At 24.6% G+C, this 25507-nt stretch overlaps 1 protein-coding gene across 1 annotated transcript; it reads left to right on the top strand.

The window, feature by feature from the left end:
* The first annotated feature begins 14455 nt into the window (after positions 1-14455).
* Positions 14456-15803, top strand: LOC129613309 (uncharacterized). Its single transcript, XM_055527310.1, has 2 exons — positions 14456-14524; positions 15186-15803. The coding sequence occupies exons 1-2, from the start codon at positions 14519-14521 to the stop codon at positions 15801-15803; spliced, it is 624 nt and encodes a 207-aa protein (XP_055383285.1). The 5' UTR covers positions 14456-14518.
* The last annotated feature ends 9704 nt before the right edge of the window (positions 15804-25507 follow it).

Below are 25507 nucleotides of genomic sequence, written 5' to 3'. Positions count from 1 at the left end.
ATTTTGACTATAAAAGCATTCTACATAGTTTAAAGAACATATCAGTCAACTGTATCAATTCAGTTATTACACTTATTATTTATAGTATTTACACAAAACAATTAAAAAAAAATCAATCAACCATGTTCGCCAAATTCGTAAGGATATTTTTTAATTTATTTTGAATTTATTAAAATTATGAATTAAAAATGATAGTCAAATGTTATTAAGGATCAAATTAATAAATTTAATTTGAAACCATCCACAAGAGAATATACAAATATAAAAAATTTATTTTTTAAATTACAGGCTGTTTTATTCTTTATCATTGGTGCTGCTAGTGCCGGTTTATTAAAATCAGCTCCATTAGTTGTTGCTCCAGCACCAGAAATTGTAGTTGCTCCAACACCAATTGTCAAAACATATGCTGCTGCACCAATTGTTCATAGATTTGATGCACCAATTCTTAAAACAGCTATCATTGATCATCGTCCAGCTGTAAGACTTATTGCACCAGCTCCAGCTGTTACTGTTTTAAAAACAGCACCAACTTTTGTTAGAGCTTATGCAAGATCATGGTAATTTTGATTAACATAATATTGATAACTGAATCCGAGAATTATTCTGTAAAGCCAACATTATATCAGAATGAATAAAAATGTTAAAATTTTTTGTTGAAAATTTGTAAAAATGTGAATAATTGTACAAAAACTAAAAAAAAATAAAAAACTGTTATATACTTTTAAATAAATTTTTAACTTAAATTATTGAATTTTCATTTTTTTTACAAAATTACAAGAAATTGGAAGTAAATCTTAATAAAATTTGTATATGATTTCTAAGTTACAGTAGAGGCATTTTTAATAGAAGCGATTCATTTTTATGAGAAATGCAGCGATAATTCCAAAAATCAAAATATATTTGGAAAAATGTGGAACATTTATGTGACTATGAGTAAAACTTTATTTAAATCAAACCTTTACAATAAAAACAACAGACAGATTGACACACAGCTCTCTAAAACAGTTAAATAACGCTTCCCTAACACGACATGTGGAATTTAGTCAAATCAAAATGGAATAGTATATATTATATAATAGCGTGTCTGTAATAGTGTAGTAGTATAAAATTTTGATCTATCTATGTAGGTTATGGTCTAAATAATGAAAATGATCTTTTAAAATAATTGTTCATTATCATAATTTTGCATAAATTTAGGAGAATTTTCGCAAAAATTCTAAAATTGAATGCGAACTAAAAATTGACGTCATCCAAATTTTGCTAAATGTAATAACTCGGAACGACAGAGGTTACAAAGAAACTTTGCTCTAGTAAAATAGAATATTTATCGGTATTGACGAGTTGCGAAATTGCCATCCACCAAATTAAAAGTGAGAAAAATTATTGTACACATAAAAATTACATTATTTTTAAGATATTTTTCGAAATACGTTTAAAACCTGAAGTGCTATTTATTATAGACAATATAGCCAACTCTCATATTTTCTACACGATATTTTAAATCATTCCGATGGCGTTTCATGAAAAAAACATTATCATATTAAAAAGTGATTTTCTTAACTGATTATTGGATTTGTACACCAGATTGCTAAAAATCTTAAAATCACATATACCATATTTTCGTTGTGTATAATGAAATGACCCATTACCGATTATTTTATTATATAATGTTTAATCAATGTGAGTTATATGTATACCATTGATTGTTACTTTTAAACCATTGTATAAGATAAGCATGACATATTTATACATTTTATCACTTTCACCTAAAATTTAACAAATGATGTTTTTTTTTCTGTTATACCCACTTATGGGTTGCATAATCTCGTTGAGAGATACTTATAATATGTTGTTTTTTTCTTTGGTATAGAAGGTAGACAGTCTTATCTCCAATATAACGCATAACGCCAGTTAATAATTCTTTAAATGATTTTCATTTTTATTTTTTAATTATTATGATTACAAAAATTCATAAGTAATTTTATCCTTGTATCAATTTTCAAAGGAGGATTTTAGAAAAAGAAAAAAAAAGTAGACATATTTTAAGCGATATGGTGTCCCATCATTCATAAATAACTAAAATAAGAGAAATGGAAATTAAATGAATAAAAAAAATCAAAACTGGTATTTTAAAGATGCAATTAACTTGCAATATTTTTCGTGATTTTAATAACATCTTCCTCATTTGTTTATTGTTTTTTCTCTTTTTTTTCAAACCGTTTTGATTATGACCGTGATTGCAAACCTAAATGAATAACACTATATATCATGCTGATTTGATTCCCTATATCGGTATAATTGTGAAGTATAGTGTATATTTTATGTTATATACATATTTAGTATATACGATTATAATGGTAACCTAATATAACTTGTTTTTGCAAATAATAGGGCATAGTTAAAATTCGCAATTGAACATAAAATTTCTTTTAATTTGTTGTTAGCAGGAATTTGATAAATTTTTACATTTATTTTCGAAAATTATCGATATTGAAGATGCAGTTTGGAAGTTGAATGATAAAAGCTTTAGTTAGTATATGCGCACATTGAATTTAAGCGTTTATTTCATAAGAATATTTTTACATTGTAAATGCCAGAATTTTATTGCATTCTAAAAGTATTTTGAAATTTTGTATGCTATACAATTTACGTTTTGTATTAAAATTACACTGCGGCCCCTTAATCGCTATTAATTTAAATTTATTTTTTATTTTGGTATATTAAATATGAAGTATTTAAAAAAAATTATTTTATTTTATATTGCATAATTTTTATGCATATAAATTATTAATATTGTTAACAATGCTGTTATCACTATAATTTAAAAAAAAAATCTATATAATTAAAAAGAAATGAATTCAATGGATTTGAGCAGGTACTTTATAAGCAAAAAACCTTAAGTTCATTAAAAATTTTAAATTGATCCTTAAGGCATTCAAAAAGAGAAATTTATCATTTATTTATTTTATTTAAAATTTAAATAAATAAAAATTTATAATGTATTTTTTATTATGAAAATTTGCAAATTCACACTTTAATTAATTTTGTATAATTTTGTTTCTTACAATAACTCATATAAATACGAGACTACCGTAGCCAGCCATGGCTTATTGTAGCTCTCCAATATAGCACTTACAATACTCCGGTCGCAAGAAAATACCCGAAGATATCCCTGAGGGAGTTGGACGCGAGTTCCGCAGCACTGAGAAAGTCCATCTGCGACTGAGTAGAGGCCAGAGCAGGGCAATCACACAGAGTATGTTTCGTCGTCACAATCTACACAAAAGGGAGTCCGATTTGCCCAGTTTGTGCAAGTGATACTTCACCGGACAATGTTCAGTGAAGAATCCAGTAATAGTACGAACCCGAATTCGATCTATCCCAAGGAGCTCTTAGGGGAACTTCCTTGAGCAGGATGAAAAGAACAGCTTCTGATGTTGGCACCCCTCAGTAGCACATAAATACGATTAATAAAAAGCAACTGTTGTTGATAATTTTTATTATTATACAAATTTTGTTAATTTATTATTGTTAATTTTAAAATTAAATCGTGGTTTTAATCAAAATTGCAGATACTTCTTTATAGTTTTCTGGATATACAATGAAAAAATTCTAATTTCAATTTTGATTTTAATCTATTTTTATAGCAGGATTAAGAAATTTTGGATTTTCCCTGTATGATTGAAGAATCTTATGCATTTGTACATTGAATATATTTTGTTCAAACTTTTATTCAATAATCTACTAGTACACTTACATACTCACAATGTCATTTGATTTAATAAAGTATTTGGCTTTCACATTCACAAACAATGTTAAAAGTTATTAAAATAAATTTTAAAGAGAGATCGATTGAAGAACAACATTCAAAGCAAGTGAATGCATTTTTGATTTGCTAGGCCAACTTTGATCCAAAAACTTTTTGAAAAATAACAGGGTTAGAAATGCATACCGGTAGTGCTGTAGAGTTTCTATTTTTGTTTTATTTATATAATTTGCATAAGCGCTTGCAAAAAAAGGGTGTAGTTAAAACTCTCATATATTCAATACTAAGTCTTCAAAACCAAAATTTTATGTAAATTAAAAATATTTATAATGAGCAATATTAGTAGTAATAATTTATTTTATTGTTAACAAATAAGAATTCGGGGGTTAGTTGCGAAATAATGAAAAATTAAATTAATATTATTATTCATGAACAAAAAAATTATCACTTAGTGCAAAATTTCAAAAATACAGCGGAAATGCATATGTATATCAAAAACACTATACATACGTACATAATATGTGCATTGTTATATTCGTACTTACATGCCAAGGTAAAGTGTTAACTATATGTACAACGACCACTTTGTTAATTAGGTTTTTTTTTAGCATACGTACTATTATTATTTTGATATTTCCGTTACTTGTCAAAATTAAAAAATTTCTTTACAATTAAATTATGACGTTTTACTTTTAAAATATGAATTTTAATAAGGAGATTGTCACAAAACACAGGTTGAAAATAATATTTAAATGTTTAAGAGTACATACGAGTATGTACGTATTGCATGTGCGTATAAATTAATAATGCAATTTTATATAAAAACAAAAACAGGAAATACATAAGGTCTCTTTTAATAAATTATTTGAAATAGTTAATAATTTAAAATTTCAAGCATTTTCCTTGTCATTTTTAACTGTGACATTTAAATTTTTTCAATTCAAATTATTGAACACACCTTATATTATAATATCTTTATTATTTACAAATTTAAATTTATTTCTTATTGCAAATTCATAAAAACTTTATGAAAAAATGGAATTTAAATGATTTGAAAAAACATTGAAATAATTCAAAATTTCCAAAATGTGGTGTTTGTACGCAGGAAAAACGAAATTAATTTCTTCTTTGACATTATTCTTTGTTTTATTTCCTATATGTCTTAAGTTTTACACAAGTGTCAGCGATATTTATGATGTCTAAACTACCTATACGTACTTACAAAAGTATAAATACTCCTTGTCCTTGCATTTTTTGAAATATTTTAGATTTTTATAATAATTTTTTTTCAAAATTTTATTGAATTTATGAATACTTTTAGTCAAGAAAATTGATTTATATGATTTTTATTCGATGAAATTTTCTGCAATTCTAACTAGTAAAGAAATAACTAGAATTTTTACTAAAAAAAAAATTTTAAATTTATTGTTCTATGAATAATAAAATTGATTTTGTTTTTTTCATTGAACGTAAGAATGTTGTTAGCACACTATAGAACCACTGCTATTACAATGGTTATGATATTGGTGTAAATATGAGAAAATTGTACGAATAAGTGTTTACTCTGAAGGTGCAAGAAAATTATTTTTCTATGTTATTATATTGTGTATGTGGCAAGTAAATATATAGTATACATCATATAGGATACTTGCGTCAATGAAAAATATATAAGAAAATTTCTAATGTTATCTTTATTCACCTGAATAAGGAAATAATTTTTGTACAGATGTGTGTAATAATCGTATTTACATGTAAGAAAATTAAACGAGAATATGCTAAAAATTTTTTCTTCATAATATATAATATGTATATATTAAGTACCTAACGTAGTAATATATGTATAACTTGACGTAATAAAAAAAGGACATACTTTAGATGGAATCTAATAAAAAATTATATGAATTTGTTAAAATAAGAATAGAACAAAAAAGGAAAAGTAGAATTTTCTGATATGCATTCAAGTGACACACTATATGTTAAGGATGCGAGTGAGAAAATTTTGTTGAAATATTATAGTTCTGTTTACATAATGAGATTTTTATTTTTATGTTGCAGTAAATGAAACTGGTTGAACTCAGCATGTTGAACCATAATCATGAGTTGACATTAAATATTATGCTTAATTTTAGATTTTAGTGCAATTAAGCTCTTTTTCTTCTTCTTACAGCTCGTGGTGAGCCTTGGCGTTCGCAACAATTCTCATTCAATCGGAACGCTTGTGTCCGGTAGTTTGCCAATTTTCGACGCCAATTTTCCTCGAATCATTTTCGATGTTGTCCTTCCATCTTAGCCTTGGTCTACTTCTTGCTCTGGTGTAAGTTGGTAGGTCTACTTTTGAGAATTTTTGAAAAGTCCAATTAAGTATTGCCAAATACTTCTTAAATTAAAATACTTTGTGCAACATTACTCTTATGTTGTGGTGTATAAAAACGTTTAACATAGTACTTGAACTACCTCAACTATTAGGCAATTAGATATCATAAAATAGCAATAGATTTGAACTATCTCAACTATTAGGCAATTAGATATCATAAAATACCAATAGATTTGAACTACCTCAACTATTAGGCAATTAGATATCATAAAATACCAATAGATTTGAACTACCTCAACTATTAGGCAATTAGATATCATAAAATACCAATAGATTTGAACTACCTCAACTATTAGGCAATTAGATATCATAAAATACCAATAGATTTGTATAATATTATATAAGCAAATTAGGAATTTGATTATAAAATTTTTCTAAACTTCTAATTTTACATGAATTTCAAAGGACAAAATTTTTAGTATTTGAATTTAATGTCAAACAAATTAAAATTTCGAACATGTAAACCCGGTTATTTTTAACATTTCTTTTATGTTCCATCTTTTATCATGAAAAATTTTCTCTCCAGAAATTCGGGTCTCGAAAAATTATTTGTGAATATTTGGGAGCACAATAAATTTGTGAAAATTTTTGAGAAGAAAAAAAAAATTGCAAACTTGCAAGTGATTATCTATTGGTGCACATCTTGAATTTGAAAAAAAAAATCACAAAAAATTCAAGTAAAGGGAAGATTTGAAAAAACTAAAAAGCAAAAAATTTTAGGAATGTAGTTTTAGTGTAAATTTTTTTAGATTATATCCTAAGTATGTTTGAGTACCATAAATGGGACATTATCGGTGGATTAATGTTGAAAAGAAAAATAATTTGCTTCTTGTTTCTTTTCTTTCTTTTGTTTTACAGAGTAAATAAATCAAAATTAACTTTTCACTAGATTTTTTATTTATGCATCTTCTTTTTTTATAATGGAATTTTGAATTGTTTTCAAAGTTATTTTTTCTTTTGTTTAAAAGTTTAGTTTAAATTTTTTTTGTTACTGTTTCAAAAATCCATTTTTGATATAATTTTAGTATATTTGGAATTTAAATATTGTAACAAGTTGGAATGAGATATTGGATAAGAAATTTATTTACGCAAATAAGTTTTGATACGAACATTTTTTAGAGAGATTTTAAAGGATTAATTAACAAGATTTGTAAACTACTTTAGAAATTGTTACTGTACGAAATAAAATTATGATTTGTTTATTAGTAATTGTGTTAGTAAACTTGGGTAACATTAGCTTTTTTTGTACAAATATTTAATTATAAATCAAAATAGTTGTTTCTTCAAATTAAGCCAAAATCAAGATATTTGAGGCTTGAACTGTTATTACAATCCATTTACACAAAATTTGAATACTGTCGGCATAACAGTTTGTCAGATATGAGTAATTTATTTTTGAAGTTATATGGCACCTATTGTTGGAACTTACACCATCATAAACAATTCGAATAGTGGCCAAACTACTAGACTAGTGCATACAATTATATATAATACAATAACTTCATGATTTGTAGTTAACATAACTATTTTGAAGAATTCATTCGAACCGTTGCTTTAATCGAATCTAAAATAAATAGATTTCGTACAGTAACAATTTTAACTATTTTTTGAAAATTTTGTGAGGCAAACCCAACGAAAGCAATGTTAAATTTTTGAATTCATTTTTCAATGCGGGTGCAAATAAAAACAATATAAGAAACTCTTTGAAACATAGTAAAGGTATTTCTTTAAAATAAACCTTTTAATATTTAATTATCACATGCTGAATAATTTTCCTAAAATAAAATTATTACTAAAATATTAATGATAATAATATAAAAGTGTCCTAAATTCGTATTGGAAATTTGTTTCAAAATAAAAAAAAAAAATTTATGAAACATTTTGTGAATTTCAAAAGGAATAAAGATTTTTCGTATTACAATTAATATTTTAAAATATTTTACAATAATTAAAATAAAAATAATATTTAGGTGTTACTGACTACTATCTCATTTCAATTGTACTAATTGCGCCTTTAAATATGTATAATACATAATATTAATATGGTTTCATTTTTCTATTTGAATAAATTGAAATAACAAATTAGGAATTCATTTTCAACACTCTCACCTTGATATTAAATCAAAAATTATGAAAATTTTTTATAAATTTTTAAATTTTAATGATAACTTTTTACATTATGCACCATTCTGTATTTAAATGAGCTAAAAATTCATATTTGTATATTATACTAGGTATATATTTAGCACAAATTTGATATGTGATAACTGTACCCATTCAAATATTAGTGTTGTATTTGCAAAAACAACAAAAAAAAAAAACAAATATATTTTTATTTTATCAATACAAATTGCGTTAATTAACTATTTTCACAATTGTTATATAAAAATAACACGTTAATAATTAAAATATAAATTATATATGTACGTATGCATCATATTTTAGAACATAATAATGCAATGATTTAGTGTACTGCTCCAGGATACACAAATTTTTAGAATATTCAAGTACAATATGAAAATACAGTCGGACACGGATAAATGCAAGATCTCCTACAATTTTCATTTAAAAATGATTGTTAAATTTGATTTAATTTATGCATTAGAAATTTACATTTTGTTTGAATTATTAAATTAAAAAAATTGTATATTTTGACATAAATGGGTTTTGTTAATTATGACTTGTCAGGGTACTAGTATGCAATAATAATTTTGAAGAAAAACTATGAAAAAAATGTGCTCTCAAACAAGTAAAAAATGGCAATTTCTTCATACAACTGAAGAACAGATGAATGACGGAATTAAACGAATGAGTCTTCGAAATGAACCTGAACCAGTTTAGTGTACTCATACACGAAATTTTGTTCTCAGCCGAGCTTATTTATGGGAATTATTATCAATAATAAATAAATTGAAATATTGTTTACTCAGACGTGTTAAATACACTCTACTGTATTTTGCAAATAAAAGGTAAAAAATAAAATGATTGCAAATTTTATTTAACAAAATCATTAACTAAATACAAAATTATTTGATATAGGTACGATACAAACTCATATAGTATCATTTTAGTGATTTTAATCTTTGATATAATTGAGGATTTAAAATCATTTCAATACAATATGATCATTCAAAACAATTAATTATTATATAAACTCATATAAAAGCATGTAAAAATTTAATTTACATGTTATATGTATATAAAATAGTATAGATTTTGATTATTTATTGTTTTTCAATTTTCAACTTTTTAGTTAATTTATGTTCATTTATGTTTAGATTAGTTAAATAGTAATTTTAATATAGGATAATTCTGTTCGCGTTATAATATTATATTGTATATTTGTTGTATGAAAGTGTTATACAAAAATATTTTATTTTTACAGGAATAAAGTGCTTTAAGTTAAATACGCCGATTGAATATTCAATTTTTTGATAATTGCTTGTATAAATATTAAAAACAGAATATTTAAATAAATTGATATTTATCATTAGTAAATGAAAAATTTATTTTAATTTGATTTCGTTATTTCTATATTTATAACTTTTATACGTAAATTTTGTAATGATGACTCTTCAATTGTATGTGCATTTAATTTAAAAATTGATTTATATATTTGAATTAAATTTGTTAAATTTTGAAAATTATATGAGAGTGTTCTTGTTTTTTTAGTACAATCGAGAACCTGTCCCTTTGTTTTCCTGTATCACTGTTTATTAAGCTTATATATCGTTCAAGATAGAAACGATGAAATTTTATGGATAAATACATCTTAGTTTAGGAATTTATTATTTCCTTAGAACATAATTTCTTTTACACACCCTCACCTTTCTTCATTAGCTTTTAGTAATTGAAAAAGTAAATTTTTTTTATTCACAGCAATTGTAATCAAACCAAAGATAACAGTAAGTTCTGTAAACGCAGTTGATTTGGTCTTTCATAACCAGCCTTTTTGTTATACACATTAAAGTTTTCAAATTGCCATTTTTCGAATTACCATTTTTTTGGTACTTTAAGATTCAACGCACTTCTAATAAGCAAGAATATCACAAAATTTTTCTTGAACATTATTATTTTAAAAATCCCCAAAAGTTTGTAAAAAATTATACAGTATTGGGGGTATTACTTCAATTTTTTATTTAATTAGATCAAATACGGTGTATAGGTACTTAAGTTAAGATCTTGAAAGTTAAATAGTTGAAAACAGTTGAAGGGAAATTTACTATTTTAGAAACCTTGAGTTTGATAACATATTTAATTTAATTAAATGTTATACTTTTAATTTAAAATAAAAAACCTATTTTTTATTAAGTATAGAAAAAAAAAATTTAATTTATTAAAAAGGGGCATTTAATATTAAAATTATATCTGAAAATGATTTTTAATTGCTGTCACCTTATATTTAAAATTTTATTAATAATTAAATGTATTCAATATAAAATATCTTTTAAAATATCATTGTAAAATGTTGTAACCTTGATATACTTGTATAATAAAAATATAAAATATTACTAAAACAACTCACAAGTCTATATTGACCTTATAGAATGTAAGTCGGCAAAATGTAAAGTGTAAAACTCTTATTTTAGTCGATAATGTGCGTAAAACTTTAAATATAATATGTAAGTATAATAAACGCATGTTTGCATAAAATATAAGCCATAGATTAAATCAACATAAAAAATATTTCAGTTTTTATAATTTTTTTAACACATTTTGTACAATTATAACTGAATTTAGGTTAGGTAATTGTGATTTGGATGAAAATTTTAAATAATTATTTTATGTTTTAATTTTACATAATTTCTGTTTTTTTTTTTGCTTTTTTAATGATAATTAATATTAGACAGTGAATTTTTAGATTTCAACATGAGTTTTTCGTTTTTTTTTTTTTTTTGAGCGAAGATCTAAATTTTGAAAAATTTGCTTGTCATTTAATTTTAAACCTTCGTTTCATATTAAAATTTCCACATATTTGTATGAATATTAATAATGGCACGATAATAATATTATCACTTTTAATTTACGCAAATTTTTTTGAGAAGTCGAGTATTTTTGATAATTCAGTTCAATTCTAGTATTTCATTTGTTGCAAATTTAGTAATCGAATACTTACTACACGAACTGCCAAAGAATTATTTTTGGAAATACAGCAATACTTTGACTGTAAATTTTTAAAATTACGACTACAAACTAAGACTTTAAAAAATTCATCGCATATTTGTAATTTTCATTTCTTTAAGCTCGAAGTTACAAATTTTATTAGAGAGCAAAAGTTGTTTATTAAAAACGTATCTGACTATTATACTCGTAATTTTTCAGCAACTGCAAAAACAGTTTACAATCGTAGTAAACTAAAATCATATCAACATTTAAGTTTCAGCAGTAGTCTTTTTCAAAATAGGATAGTTTTGGATTTTTACCATAGCAATATCTGTAAAACAAATACTTGTAACACTAATCTCTTTATTAAAGTTAATAAAATTTAAGAATACTAGTTCGAATACGCCTTTTTACTTTACCGCACTATACAGAGATTCATTTAATGTTATGCATCTACAATTTTCAATTTGATTCCCCATTTAAATTTTCTTTTTCATATTTGACATACATAGATAATACATACATATACATACATTTCTAAATAAATAAAATTGGTAAATTGGATAAATTGTTATTTCTCTTTTAATAACATTTTCCTTTAAATAAATTAAGGATTAAATAACATAGTAGCGAATATAAGGAATCTCAAAAACAAAAGCTATCAATTGTTTCTCATCAGCAAGATAATAAAGGGTTTTATGTTTTAAAATTCCCGATTTGCAATTAATCGAATTGTACATATATAATATGATGGTTTTAATAATTTTAAGTTCTTCCGAAGTTAATATTAATTGTCAGCGTACAAGAAATATGCAATAAATTTTAAACAAATTTTGACAAATTATATATGTATGCACATTCAATATTTTTTAAAATTTACAAAAAAAAATTATTATTATTTTTTGTTCATGAAATTTTTATATATTTCAATTCCTGTCTCTATATAGTCAATTTTCAATTCCTCGCAGATTTACATTTTAATGCACAGTCATACGTATGTGGTAATATCTACAATAAAATCTTCAATAACTAAGAAATAATTTACAATAAATTAAAAAGCAATTCAAAAAATTATGGAATTTGTGGCAATCAAACATGAGTTAACATACGTACATACATATATAAATACGTATATTAAAGCAATTATTTACATATAGACTTATATACATTATGTACATATGAGATTGATAAACCAGACAAAAGGATGAATCAAAAAAAATTTTTTTTAATTTAAAAAAAATCATTGGATATTTTGATTAAAATGTTATTTATTTTAAATATTGCAATTTATGTGTAATATAAAAGTGCAGTATGTATGTATCTGTGGTAGTCATGTTATATAACTTATAAATGCAGTACATCATAATATCAAAACAAATAACAAAGGTTGTAATGCTAAAAATATAACTGCAATTTTAATGAATTCAAATAAATTATTCACAAATAATCGTAAAGTGACATGGGAAACGATAGTGTTATAGATGCAATTTGCCACATCTATTGATGTTTTATACAATACTTAAAAGAAAATATGTGATTGCATTGCACAAAAAAATTAGCATGATATGCAAGATATACTCTCTTATGTCAGCTCCTTTTAAAGTAGTGGGTAGACTTGACAAATTGTTAAAGACAAAAGTTGACTTCCATTCTGGCTAGTTGATTTACTTCGAATTTCAGTTAAACATTCCAGGTCACTAGAGTTTTGAAAAATTATATTTAGAATCAAATTGCTTTGACAACATACTATAAAGATTGTAATGTCAAACTAGCTGAATGTAATCATAAAACGAATGTTGCGTCAATATTACGGCAATTAAAATTTTGTTCTGTTTTAGGAAAATGATGTTTTTCAAAAAATAATTTCAGTTTTATTCACAATTTGCAATAAATTTCATGGATAAAACTTCAAATTAAAATTCAATGCTTGGTTATTATTATTAAAATTGTTTATGTATAATGTTATTTTAACCCTTTGAGACCCATATTTTTGTATTTATCACTATTACTTCAAAAAAAAACTAAGTCTGAATCGTGGTTAAGTCTGAAAGGGTTAACTAATTTTGTTAAATATTTTTATTAGCTTAATTCAAAATTTAAGAAAACTTAGAAAGAAAAATTTCTCTCATGCATATTTATATAAAAGTTTTTGCATCCTATTTATTGCATATATATGTATATATACATAAATAGCAAAATTAAAATGAAAAAAAAAATAAACATTCAATTGTTTTTATGCAATTTTTTGCAATTTTCTTTTGTTCATATTGTCAGGTTTTCGATTCCCAATTGACTGTTAAAAATTTTTTAAAAATTTTTTTCTGATTTTTCGGATATTTGATGTATTTTTTATGTATTTAACCGTATTACTCATATTATTTTACCTTCCGTTACCTTTTTTATATATCAATATACATAAATATTTTATTACACAGTATGTTTATACTAATAAGTATGTATATAAGAAATATAACCGTAAAAGAAATTGTGTAATTTTGTTAAATTGCCGCTATTTCAATGATATTGCTGCTCTCTCTCTCTTTCTCTTATAACATTATCACATAAACATTGTTGCTGTTGTTTTGTTTAATCTTTTGCTTTTAGGTTGTTGTTGGTATTGTTTTGTTGCTGAAAAACTTTAAAATGACCATGATAAAACTTATTACTTCATTTTACTTCTCTTGACGTTTCTCTCACTTAAATTTATATACCTTCCTAATTTACTTCAATCAGACAGAAGTATCTATGAATGTATACCTACATATGTACATTTACTGTAAAATTAATATAACTCTTCATGTTGCCTTATGTTTTACCATATCTTCGCAAATTATGAGACCTCACGATGTATACAAATTTTCGTTGTAAACATTTCATTTTAACTGTGATTATTTTTGAGTTTTTTCTTCTTCTTTAATTTTTGGATTGATTTTGTGTTTTTTTTCTTTTTTGTTTTTATGATTATCCCACCTTCTTTGATGTACTCGGTTTTGTACAAGTGCTCCACAAAGAATTGTCATGTACCTATGCAATGTGTTTTTTGTTTTTGTTTTCAAAATTTTTAATGTTTGGCGGGGAGATATTGGAGAATATTTTTTGTTTTGTATATCGTATATGAAAAATTACAATGTAATGAAAAATAAAATAGCATTGCACTTGCAAAATTTATTTTCCAATTTTTCATTTTTAGTATAAAAAGAATTGGTCCATCTCAAGAGACTATCAGTTGTGGTTTCGGTTTCGGTTAATAAAATTTAATTATAATCGCCGACAACATGAAGGTATTTATTTTTGTATACATATTAATTCAATATCCCGGTGGAAAATTATTATTTTCTTACGATATTTTCAAGTTTAATTTACAATATAAAAAGGATAATAACTATTTTATTCGGAGCTTTTATATGATTTATTTATAAGGAATTGAAAGGAAAAACAATGAAATTGCATTTAAATAAAAAATTTTCCGGAAGTAAAAAAACATAAAGAGGAATTGTTAAAAAAAAAAAAGAATTTTTTATAAAAAAAAAGATTTTAATTATTTAAATTGAAGAAAGGACCTTCTTAAAAATTATTAGTGAAAGTAGCTTTACCTGATATCCTAATTGCAGTGATTAATTACTATTACACAATTCAATTCTGAATTGTGTAATAGTAATTAATTAGTGGTAATTTCTGATTAGTGCAATTTGGATACCAGGCTCCTCATTTTAAAATAGTGATAATTCTAAAGAAGTTGGAAGTGATAACTTTCTCTTAAAATTAATTGTATTTTCTAATTCAAATGTAAATTTATTATATTTTTTCCAATGATTATCAAAAAAAAAACTTTCTATAAAATTTAGAGTAGTCCTTTTTATTTATAAATATAATTTAAGAGTTAATACTTTTTAAATAAGTGCTATGCTTTTCAAGTATTCTAATCAATGAATGTCATTTCAGGTATTCATTTGTTTATTATCAGTTATTGCCGTCTGTTCGGCTGGTATATTAAGCGGTGGCGGAGGTCTTGGTAGTTATGGTGGCGGTGGCCATGGAGGATGGGCAGGCGGGGGAGCTTCATTTGGCGGTGGAATAGGCGGTGGTCATGGAGGTTTTGGAGGAGGTTATGGTGGGGGTTATGGAGGTGGGCATGGTGGTGGAATAGGAGGTGGTGGAGGTGTTAAAATTATTAAAGTTATAAGCAGTGGTGGAGGTGGATATGGAGGAGGTTTTGGTGGTGGTCATGGTGGTGGTTATGGAGGAGGATTTGGTGGTGGTCACGGAGGTAGTTATGGAGGAGGATTTGGTGGTCATAGCGCTGGTTATGGCGGAGGATTTGGTGGCGGTCATGGTGGTGGTTATGGAGGAGGATTTGGTGGTGGCCATGGAGGCGGAGCTATTGGCGGAGGTGGTGTTGTTAAAGTTATAAAAGTTGTAGATGCTGGTAGCTTTGGTGGCGGACATGGTGGTTTTGGTGGCGGACACGGTGGTTTTGGTGGTGGTTATGGAGGTGGATACGGTGGAGGATTAGGAGGTGGATTAGGAGGTGGATGGCAGCCAAGTGGAGGATGGGCCTAGGAACTGATAGTATTATTAATGTAATTTTTTCATAGATTTGTAAATAATTGTGAATGTTTTGTTGTGATGTAAATTTTTTATAGAAATTTATTTCGAAGAAAAATGACAACTTTTGTAAATAATTTTGGTATCATACTTAATTAATTAATTAATAGTTAAACAAAACAAAAAAAAAAGCTGAAACTACTATATGAAAAAAAAAAAAATTGAAAAATAAAAAAAAAAATAGATAAACTTGAATGAGAATTTGATTTTTTGAATAATATTATTACGGAGGACGACTTCACACAATACATTTGGTTAATATAGATTTTAAAGTTTAGAACTACAATGGAGTCAGCTATTGGACTCTTTAGACCATGCATAAAATATTCCAAAAGAAAAGTAAATTTAAAATTATTATGAATGATGAAGATTCTTGAAAATCTGCTCAATTTGCCCACCCCTATAATCTGTTTAATGCCTAGTTTGAGTATGAAGAATTAACGGAGTTGGAATTATGTTTAATCATACATTTACCTAAAATATATTTACTACTATAACATTGCAATAAAAATTAAAAAAAAAATTTTTTTTGAAAAAGTTATTTGTAGCAAAATTTTTTTATTTAAGTTTGAATGAAATCTCATAAATCATATTTTATTAATATTCTCATTTACGATCATGATTTTTTTTTTTCCTTTGAGTATACAACAATATCGTTTTGTTTTATTTCAGCGAATGTTTTTTTTTGCGTTTTGGATTCAGCTATAAATTTTACAAATAAACAGCTCTAGAACCAAGTCCATCATAATAACCTCCATAATATAGTCCACTTCTTGTATATGCGTATGGTGATGCAACTCTAACATATGGTGAAGAATAGATGACTGGTGAAACTCTTGCTGTTGTAAGTATTTGTGGATCTGGTTCTGGGATTGGTTCAGCTGCAACGAATGCAATAACTAAGAGGACCAAGAAGGCTAACTATATAATATAAAGAAAAATAAATATTATTTATCTCTTTGATTTTTAATATTGTAATAACTTACGAATTTCATGATGAAATTGGTTTATTTTGTGTTTTTTCAAAATTTATTTTAGAGAAAATCTTCAAAAGATCTAAGAACTTTGAATGATGTTTGAGTACAAAAATTTTCAGACTTATATACTAAAATTTTATGTAGATTATCAAAAATTTTAATTCTAGTTTCTTGTTAATTAAATAAGAATTTTAAATATAAAACTAGAACTTTATTATGATTTCAGTATTAAATTTGATAAGAGTTCTGATGAGTTTAGAAGTGCCTAAGGGTGAATAATTTTTTTTTGTGATTGAGATTTTGTTAATTAATTGTATTAAATGCAAAGTCAAAGTTAAATAAGAAATTTTAAAAATTAAGCTTTTCAATAGCTTTTATAAATAGAACTATTGAACATAAAAGATAAAATATTTGTTTTTTGCGTTCTAATTATAAGAGTTCTAACCACTTTAATTTCATTTAATTACAAATGTGCTTCTGTTTAAACTAGATTTTGAACACTTTATTATAGCTAGGAAATAGTTCTATAATTCTACTTCATTATGTATCATAGTTTGGAATTGTTACTAACTCTACTTCATTAAGAAATTAACAGTGGTTTTTAGGAAATTTTGTACAAGAAATGTTTGTATTGAAATGCGTACTAAAACATTACTTGTTTTTAGTATGAAAGAGTAATAGAACCTTGTCATAATAATATAACGCTTCATAAGTGCCTAACAAAATTTCTTTCAAGCAATTATCGCCTTACAATTCAATTAATTTACTACATACAGGAGGCATTTGTCATATTTGTTATAAAATAGAATGTTTATTATGTACATATATAATTCAATATTAACAATAATCCGAAAAAATTATTTTCCATAATATATTAGCCATCAATAAAGAAATAATCATAACCTTGTTTGCTTCCTATTTAAAATTAAAATTATTTATGATATTTCAAAAGTGCATTTAACAATTAGAAAAATAACGCACCATTATTTTTCTATATTTAATTTCGTATGAAAATAAAATCAATTCAAACATCTATTATTAAAAATTTAATTGTATAATTATTTTTGGAATAAAAATGTTATTATTACACAATAATTTTAACGACCAATAATGTTAATATAATAATATAATAAAAAATTATACTTTTATGTATATTTTGTCATGTCATTCAATTTAAATTAAATAATATAATTTTCATATATTTTTGTAATTATAATGTTCAGATTTTATCACAAATTTTTCAAATTAAATTGAAATTGCATTTGTACAATATATGTAGCTCTTATTTTATATTTCATATATAAAAATTAATATCATTGCTATAAAATGCATTAAAAATGTATAAATTATATTGAATTAGAAAAATAATCAATGAATATCGATGCGATAATAATAATTTTAGATTTGAAAAATTATTATGGAGCTAAATCAAATAAAAAATTTTTGTAATTATTTTTTTTATTTAATATTGGTCACATTATTATTGTAAATTTAGTACATATTTGTATGTTATTTGATGTGGCGAAGAAGTTAACAAAGCAATGAACGACAGCATGCTTAATTTTAATTTGTTCGAATAGATTGAATCGAATGTTAAATTCTTGAAAAAAATTCCTAATTGAATGTTAAATTCCTATATTTCTAAAAAAATTTAAATAATATATAAGTTGACTTAACTAATTTTGGGGTGCGGGAGGGGGAGCCAAGAAATTGTTGAAAAAATTTACAGAATATAATTTTTTATAAAAAATTCGGATTCTTCGGAACTATATTTCATATATGTACATTCAAGTAAACGTTTTTGATCAGCGTCGAGTTATCAGTTGGTTTAACGATAACTTAAAAACTAATTCAGATAAGCTCACTAAGTTTTCGCAAATGATTTATTATATATAGTAAATGCTAGAACCTTATTTAAATTGGATATACGATTTTAAAATTTATTTGACTATATCTCAGAAATTATAGCATCTATGGTACTGAAATTTCTCGCAAGCAAATATATTATTAATTGATAAAAGTCAATAAAACTTGTTATTTGACTATATATTAATTGCAACGAATGCAATAACTGAAAGGATCAAGAAGACTAGCTATTCTGTTCAACTTATACAGTGCTGACTAAAGTCTGTTCAACTTACAGTGCTGTTGTTAAAAAATGCTAAAATGCTAAAATTATAAACTACATTTGTTAAAAATTGTTTAGATGTCATGATCGCTTGTGATAGTTGCCACACAACTCAAAAAGTAATTTAGCCTTCCATATGTTAGAAATTATTCAAGGCAATTATGTTTGTTCATATAGCTCAGTAAAACTCTTTTAAGTTGTATGGGTTTATATGGTAACTGCCACAGAGGTATGAAAAAGTACTAGACATATACGAAGCAAGAGGTTGTATAAAGCTGTATGTCAATTATTTTACGACATTTAAAATCTTTTATTCGTACGGGTAATATCACAGAATTGAAACGTTCAACTCATTTTTCTTAAAATTATCTCCCATTTTTTATTAAAATGTGGTTCAAATTTACACAAAAATCATATTCTACGGTTTATAAAATATCTCCTATATATTTGTTAATATAGTAACAAATAAATAATGCATGTTAAATTTTATTTTCATAAGCTTTGCATTTCGTAACATTGTAATAAATAGGTGGAAATTTATTCATGCCAGAAAATTTTTTAATTGAATTCTTGCTTAATTTTTCATTTCATATTTCATCATGTATAATAACGTTTTAATCCTAATAAATTTCCTATAATATCTAAATTAGAATAAATTATGGTGCACTTAAATTCTCATCAGTAATTTTTTTTTCCATTATTATAATCATTCATATACTCGTACGGCTGTATAAATAAGCTGAACCATAAGTTGTGTAAAATAAGTGTAAAAAATTTCTTCTTAAACTAATTTGGATAATTTCTAATTTGTGACTATGCGATAATCTGTAAATAACTAATAATATTTTGTTGTTTGTGACTATAAGATTAACTGATTAAGTGAATTGTATATATCTAATGGTGGTGGTGTCATAATCTTACAGTTAGTCATAATTTACATAATGATTATTTGTTTATGTTTTATTTTTACAGTAACTAAATTTAGTTGAATCCGACAACTAATGAAAATTAAGCAAATCATAAAAAATTTATGTTTTGGACATTAAATTTCATTAACACTGAAAAATAGCAAACCATAATTTTTCTTGATTTTTGAAAAGATCAAAATTGATTTATTTTTTTTTCTCAAATTTTGCAGGTATCTCTATATATTATATGTTTAAAAGATGCTCTATGGAGATTTGCAGTGAAATTTCTGATGATTTATAACTAAAAATGATATGCTTGTTTTTTACATGATGCAATTCAAATTTGTAGGAATTCCCCTATGAAATTTGAGAATTAAAATAATTAAACTGTTAGAAAAATTTCGACTGAAATTTAAAATTTCAATGAATTTTACAATTTCTTTTCATATTTCAGGCATTTTCGCATAATGTGCGTTTTCCAATAATTAAATAAATTTAGATTAAAAGCAATGGTTTATAAAATAGCACATTTCTTTAAACAATTTAAGCTGTTTTAAAACTTTTCATTTACCCGACCGCATTTCATACAATAAGGGAGGTTATGTGATTGAATAGGTAATTCAACAGAGTAGGTCATAAAAAGTGGCAATTTTACAACTTTTGGGGGTTATAACTTTCAGGGAGAGTAAATTACGAAAAAAATTCTTCTATTAATTAGAATTTCTATTAATAAATGAACAGGCGAACGGTTGAACATATGGAATTAATAAGAACTTTTGTTTCTATTAATTTTTTCGAAAATGTGCTAAAATTGAATTAATTTGAATGTGGTATACCCTTTTCAGCGAAAATTAACTACTAATTTTAATGAAAACAAACAAGAACTAGAAACTATTAGGGATCCAATATTAATTAAATTATTTTTTTTGCAAAGTAATTTCAACATACTTTTTTATTTTGAAGGCCTATATTAAATTTTGTTTGTGTTTGTAATAATCAAGGTATTCCAAATTAATCATATTATTTTATATCGCAATCGATATTGATTTCAAATATGATTTTAATTTTTGAATATTTTTCAATAAGTAGTGAATTAAAGAAGGTGTGAAATTTTTCACAGCTTCAAATTATAATAATAATTTAAAGGAAAAATTTTCGTTGTAATTAAAAGTTTACGATTTTTATTCACCTGTATTTTATCATTATTTAGCATCGATTCCAATCATTTTTTATTTCGATATTTAAAATAATAATGCAAATTTTGTATAGTCATCACTTATCCATACGAGTATGTCGTTTAAAGATACATTAAAATTTTGAAGGTATTTGATTTTGCAAGGCATTCGAATAAGTTGTTGTAAAAAAATTTGTACAAGTATAAGTCATGCATATTGAAATAGGCATAATTTGTTAATTTATAAGAAAATAAATTAATTGAAATAAAAACAAAATTTACAAAATGTGCGAAAATATTTTTTCAGTTTTTTAAAACTCTTAAATAATTAGCAATATTATGTTAAGTAAAAGTAAATTTTGTTTTAATTGTTTTTGGTTAAATGCAATTTTTTGGTATTTTAAAGATACTTGACGTGCCTTACAAATTAATTAATATTACAAATTTTAAAAGTATTAAATAAAAAGTAGGAGAAGATATCAAATTTTAATTTGATAATTTTTCTAAATGGAAAAATTCATATATTAATGCCGAATTAAAATGTAAACAATAACTATTTTCAAATTATGTACGCTGTATGACAAATATAATTAAAAGTTATTTTAAAATAACTACCTACCTTCCTCTGTGGCCCACTATTTAGCAGAAATATAAAATAACGAAAATACATTAGATTTTCTCATTTTCTCAAATCAGAAGCACATTAGATTTTCTGAAATACCGTTGGTTTTCACTAATTACTCCTGGTTAGGGCGAAGTCAGCTTGTCCGTGAAAAGTTATTCGATTGGCTAAAAATAACGGCATAATGCTCTACACGTATAAAATTCAATATGTAATTCTACATACATCTAAATTTCATAAAAAGCAGTAGTGGAAAAAATGAGTTACGGTAACGGTAGATAGCTTGACATTTTCATTGAAAATATTTATATTTGTACCTATAGCAGTAGTTCGGAGTGTTATATTATCTTGAAAGGAACATAACAAAATGTCATATATGTTATGTACATATCTAATGCAAGCATTTAGTTTTGAGTGCAATATAAAACCGGTAAAGGCTCAAAAACCAAAAAAAAAAAAAATACTAACCGCACATCATTAAGATTAAATTAAAAGTACAATGACCAAAATTATAATTGGTAATAATTACAATATTGTATACCTGTTCTTTTTTTTTTTTGTAAATGCATACAAGGTAAAATAACATGTAATTCAATTACAAACAGCTGACTGAGGTGCTTTTTTTTTTCTTGATAATATTATTTTTGTTAAAAATTTTATACAAAATATTTACATCGGAACAAAGAAAAACACCTTTAGCGAATTTGTTTTTTTTTTTTTTTTTTATGAAAAAAGGTAAAACATCAAAGTGAATAAAAAAGAAACATAAAATTAATTTATTTGAAAAGTCACTACGAAAGTGAATATTTAAAATTTTGATAATGCATACTCGAATATAGGACCGTCGTCTCATAAAAAGTAAGATGAAAAAATTCAAAGAATAGCGAAATGATTGAAATTTAAAATGTGATACTGTAATCATATAAAATATTCATTTAATTGAGAAAAGAAAAATTCAAAAAGTTTTTGATAGTAATTTTAAGTATTTTAGTGTTATTACGGTTATCCCAAAAACGAAAAAAAATTAAAGTGTAAAAATTATTACTAATTTTAAAATTCATGCAAGTGTGATCCGACTAGTATTTCAGTGCCTATAATTGTATTACATAATATAAATTACAATTATTTTTTAAAAATAAGTAAAATTCATTTTTATGTAGGTTAAAATGGAAATTGGAGTCAATTCAATTAAAAGTTGACAAAGAGGGTAAAAATAAGAATGAAATAATAGCCACAAAAGGAGTATGAGAAGTACTATTCTACGCAGTATAAATTAGTGACAGTGATTTATATGGAGAGGGGGGGGGGCAGCTATAATAAGGTTTAGTTGTTCGAAGATGATGTTCTGGATATTTTAAGACGGATGATGAAAGCAAAATGCTTCAGTAGGAGCATGTGAGTACAAATTATAGTACAGAAGGATTATTTGCTTAAATCTTAATGACTACGCCTTTTTATGGTAAAATTTTAGCAAGTTCTTGCATTTTAAAATACTTAAAATTTTTTTTTTTTAAATTTTTAAATTTTTTTTTTTTCAAAAATTTTATTAAAAATTTTAGGTTTGAATATATTTTTAGCTAGCAAATTTTCTAAAGTCATCCATCTATTTATTTAATCTTTCAATTGAATTAACGTAGTTTCACAATTAAATCAATAAAATAAATATACGATAAAGGAGTCCTTGACGTACTTTGTTAGGCTCTTGAATAATCCGCAGTGTGACATGCCAAAGTTTGAATAGTTGAGAAAGTGTGAACCATATGGGGCTCAGTAACGCCTGAAAGTTTGGGAAATGAAAGAGATCACTCTGTCGATTAATAATAATATTGTTATACATAAGTCTATTGCGTTTAAAATAGATGCTTTAGAATAACAAAATATTATATGATAGTTTGTGAATTGTTTGTGTTACAAAAAACGTTTTATTGGGCATTGTTTCTATTATAATTATAGCTGATAGTGTTAAATTCAGTAGTAAATAGTCGCAAGTACAATATTCATATGAATATCTACGTATAATTAAAAAAAATTGTAATTTCATATTTTATTGTTATACATATAAATTCATATATTTGTTGTGATATGCGAAAAATTTTAAAAACCGGAAAAATGAATTTTCACAGCGTATAGTAAAGAAAAATTTGTTAAATTACAATATTGTATTTATAATATGCAAAATATTTTATTTTAAATAAACGGAAACAATAGTACTTTTTTTTTTATTAACTGTATGTAATTATAATTCACGATTTGTTATAATAATGACGCTTAAATTATGGTATAAGAGATTGGTACTTAGAGTAAAATAAATAAGCTATTAAAATAGTGTGGTATATATATAAAGACTTGCTAATGAAGCTAGTAAATATTAATGTTGTATAAAAGGCTGTAATATATATATATATATAAAAGTATGTTTAGTTAATTTTTATATATTCATTATGTTTGTGTATGAACGCTAGAAATGCCACTTAATTATGATGATAATTTGTTATTATAAAATGTTAAACTTTCTACTGTGTTAATTGAACATTATTTCATCGAAAAATAATTGTATATATGCAAGTAATATACTTGTATAACAATAATATATCTGTATCATTAATGTATATGTACACTATATGTATATATAACATTAAAAGAATATTAGAGCAGAAAATGAAAAGGTCAAAATTTTTAATAATTTTTATTAACTATTATTTAATTTTTGTTTTAAAGTTTTTTAAACTTTCAAGGTAATTACTGTGATATGGGAATTCCCTATAATAAAAACATAAAAAATTATTCATGTATACCCAGAAACATAAATACATATATCTCTGTTAATGGTATAATTTTTGTGATAATTAGTTTTTATTTTGCTTGCATTCTCTTTCTGTTTTTTTTCATTATTTCTTGTTTTACTACTATATATAAAAGAGATTCACGCAGGTGTTAATTTTTATCTTCAATTACCTATCAATGCACGTATTTATTTCCATATATATTCCATCTTCCGGTATTACAGGTGAATCTGTTATAAATATATTAATATTTTTTAATTATAATAAACATTCTGATTTTCTTAATTAAAGATCAATCAGTTTATGTGCAAGAGTGTTAAAATTTCTGTTAAATTAATTGCATATTTTTTATTTTAATTTTCTTCTTACAGGTAGTAAGTAAGTATTCATACATATATGTATGTAAATTTAATTATACATATTATATAATGGATGAAAATCTAGATGGTTGTTATGTAACTTTTATGATGTAATTTTTGTAGGTAAAAACTATTTTTGAATAGACATTGAAAGTGGTTCCACTTTACCTACAGTATAAAATTTAATTTTAAAGGTCATTGTGATTTATTAAAAAAAAAACGGGTTATTAAAAATGGTTTTAATTATTAATAGGAAAATTTTTAAATTCTTTTGAGTTAGACTCTTACAAAACACTTAATTTACATTATTTTCAGTGATTTGCAGTGTTTCTAGTTGGGAAAGTTTGTGGTTTTATAAGCGAACCGTAACGAAATGTGCCAATGGATATGCTATTTTTTGCCCTGAATATAAAACACACATTTGTCTATACAATTTATTGCACTATAAATAGTAGAAGAGACTGATATTAAAATTTGTATTACAGTGATTGCCAAAAACCACTATTAAGGGTAGCGGCTGAATCGAAATATTTCTGATATTTACATCAACTCTTTGTTATATTTGATTTGATTACAAATCTAGAGTCTATTTAAAAAGTAAGACTAAAAAAGTATTTGAACTTAATCGGAACTTTAACATTTTGTTTAGTATGACATAAGAGTAATATTATTTTGAAAATGTAAAAGTGCGTCAAAATTATTGGTAGT

This window comes from Condylostylus longicornis, unplaced genomic scaffold, assembly GCF_029603195.1.
Source record: "Condylostylus longicornis isolate FDR11 unplaced genomic scaffold, ASM2960319v2 ptg000081l, whole genome shotgun sequence".
Lineage (NCBI taxonomy): Eukaryota > Metazoa > Arthropoda > Insecta > Diptera > Dolichopodidae > Condylostylus > Condylostylus longicornis.
The sequence above is the reverse complement of the archived record's forward strand: the minus strand, read 5'-3'. Positions and strand labels throughout refer to the sequence as shown.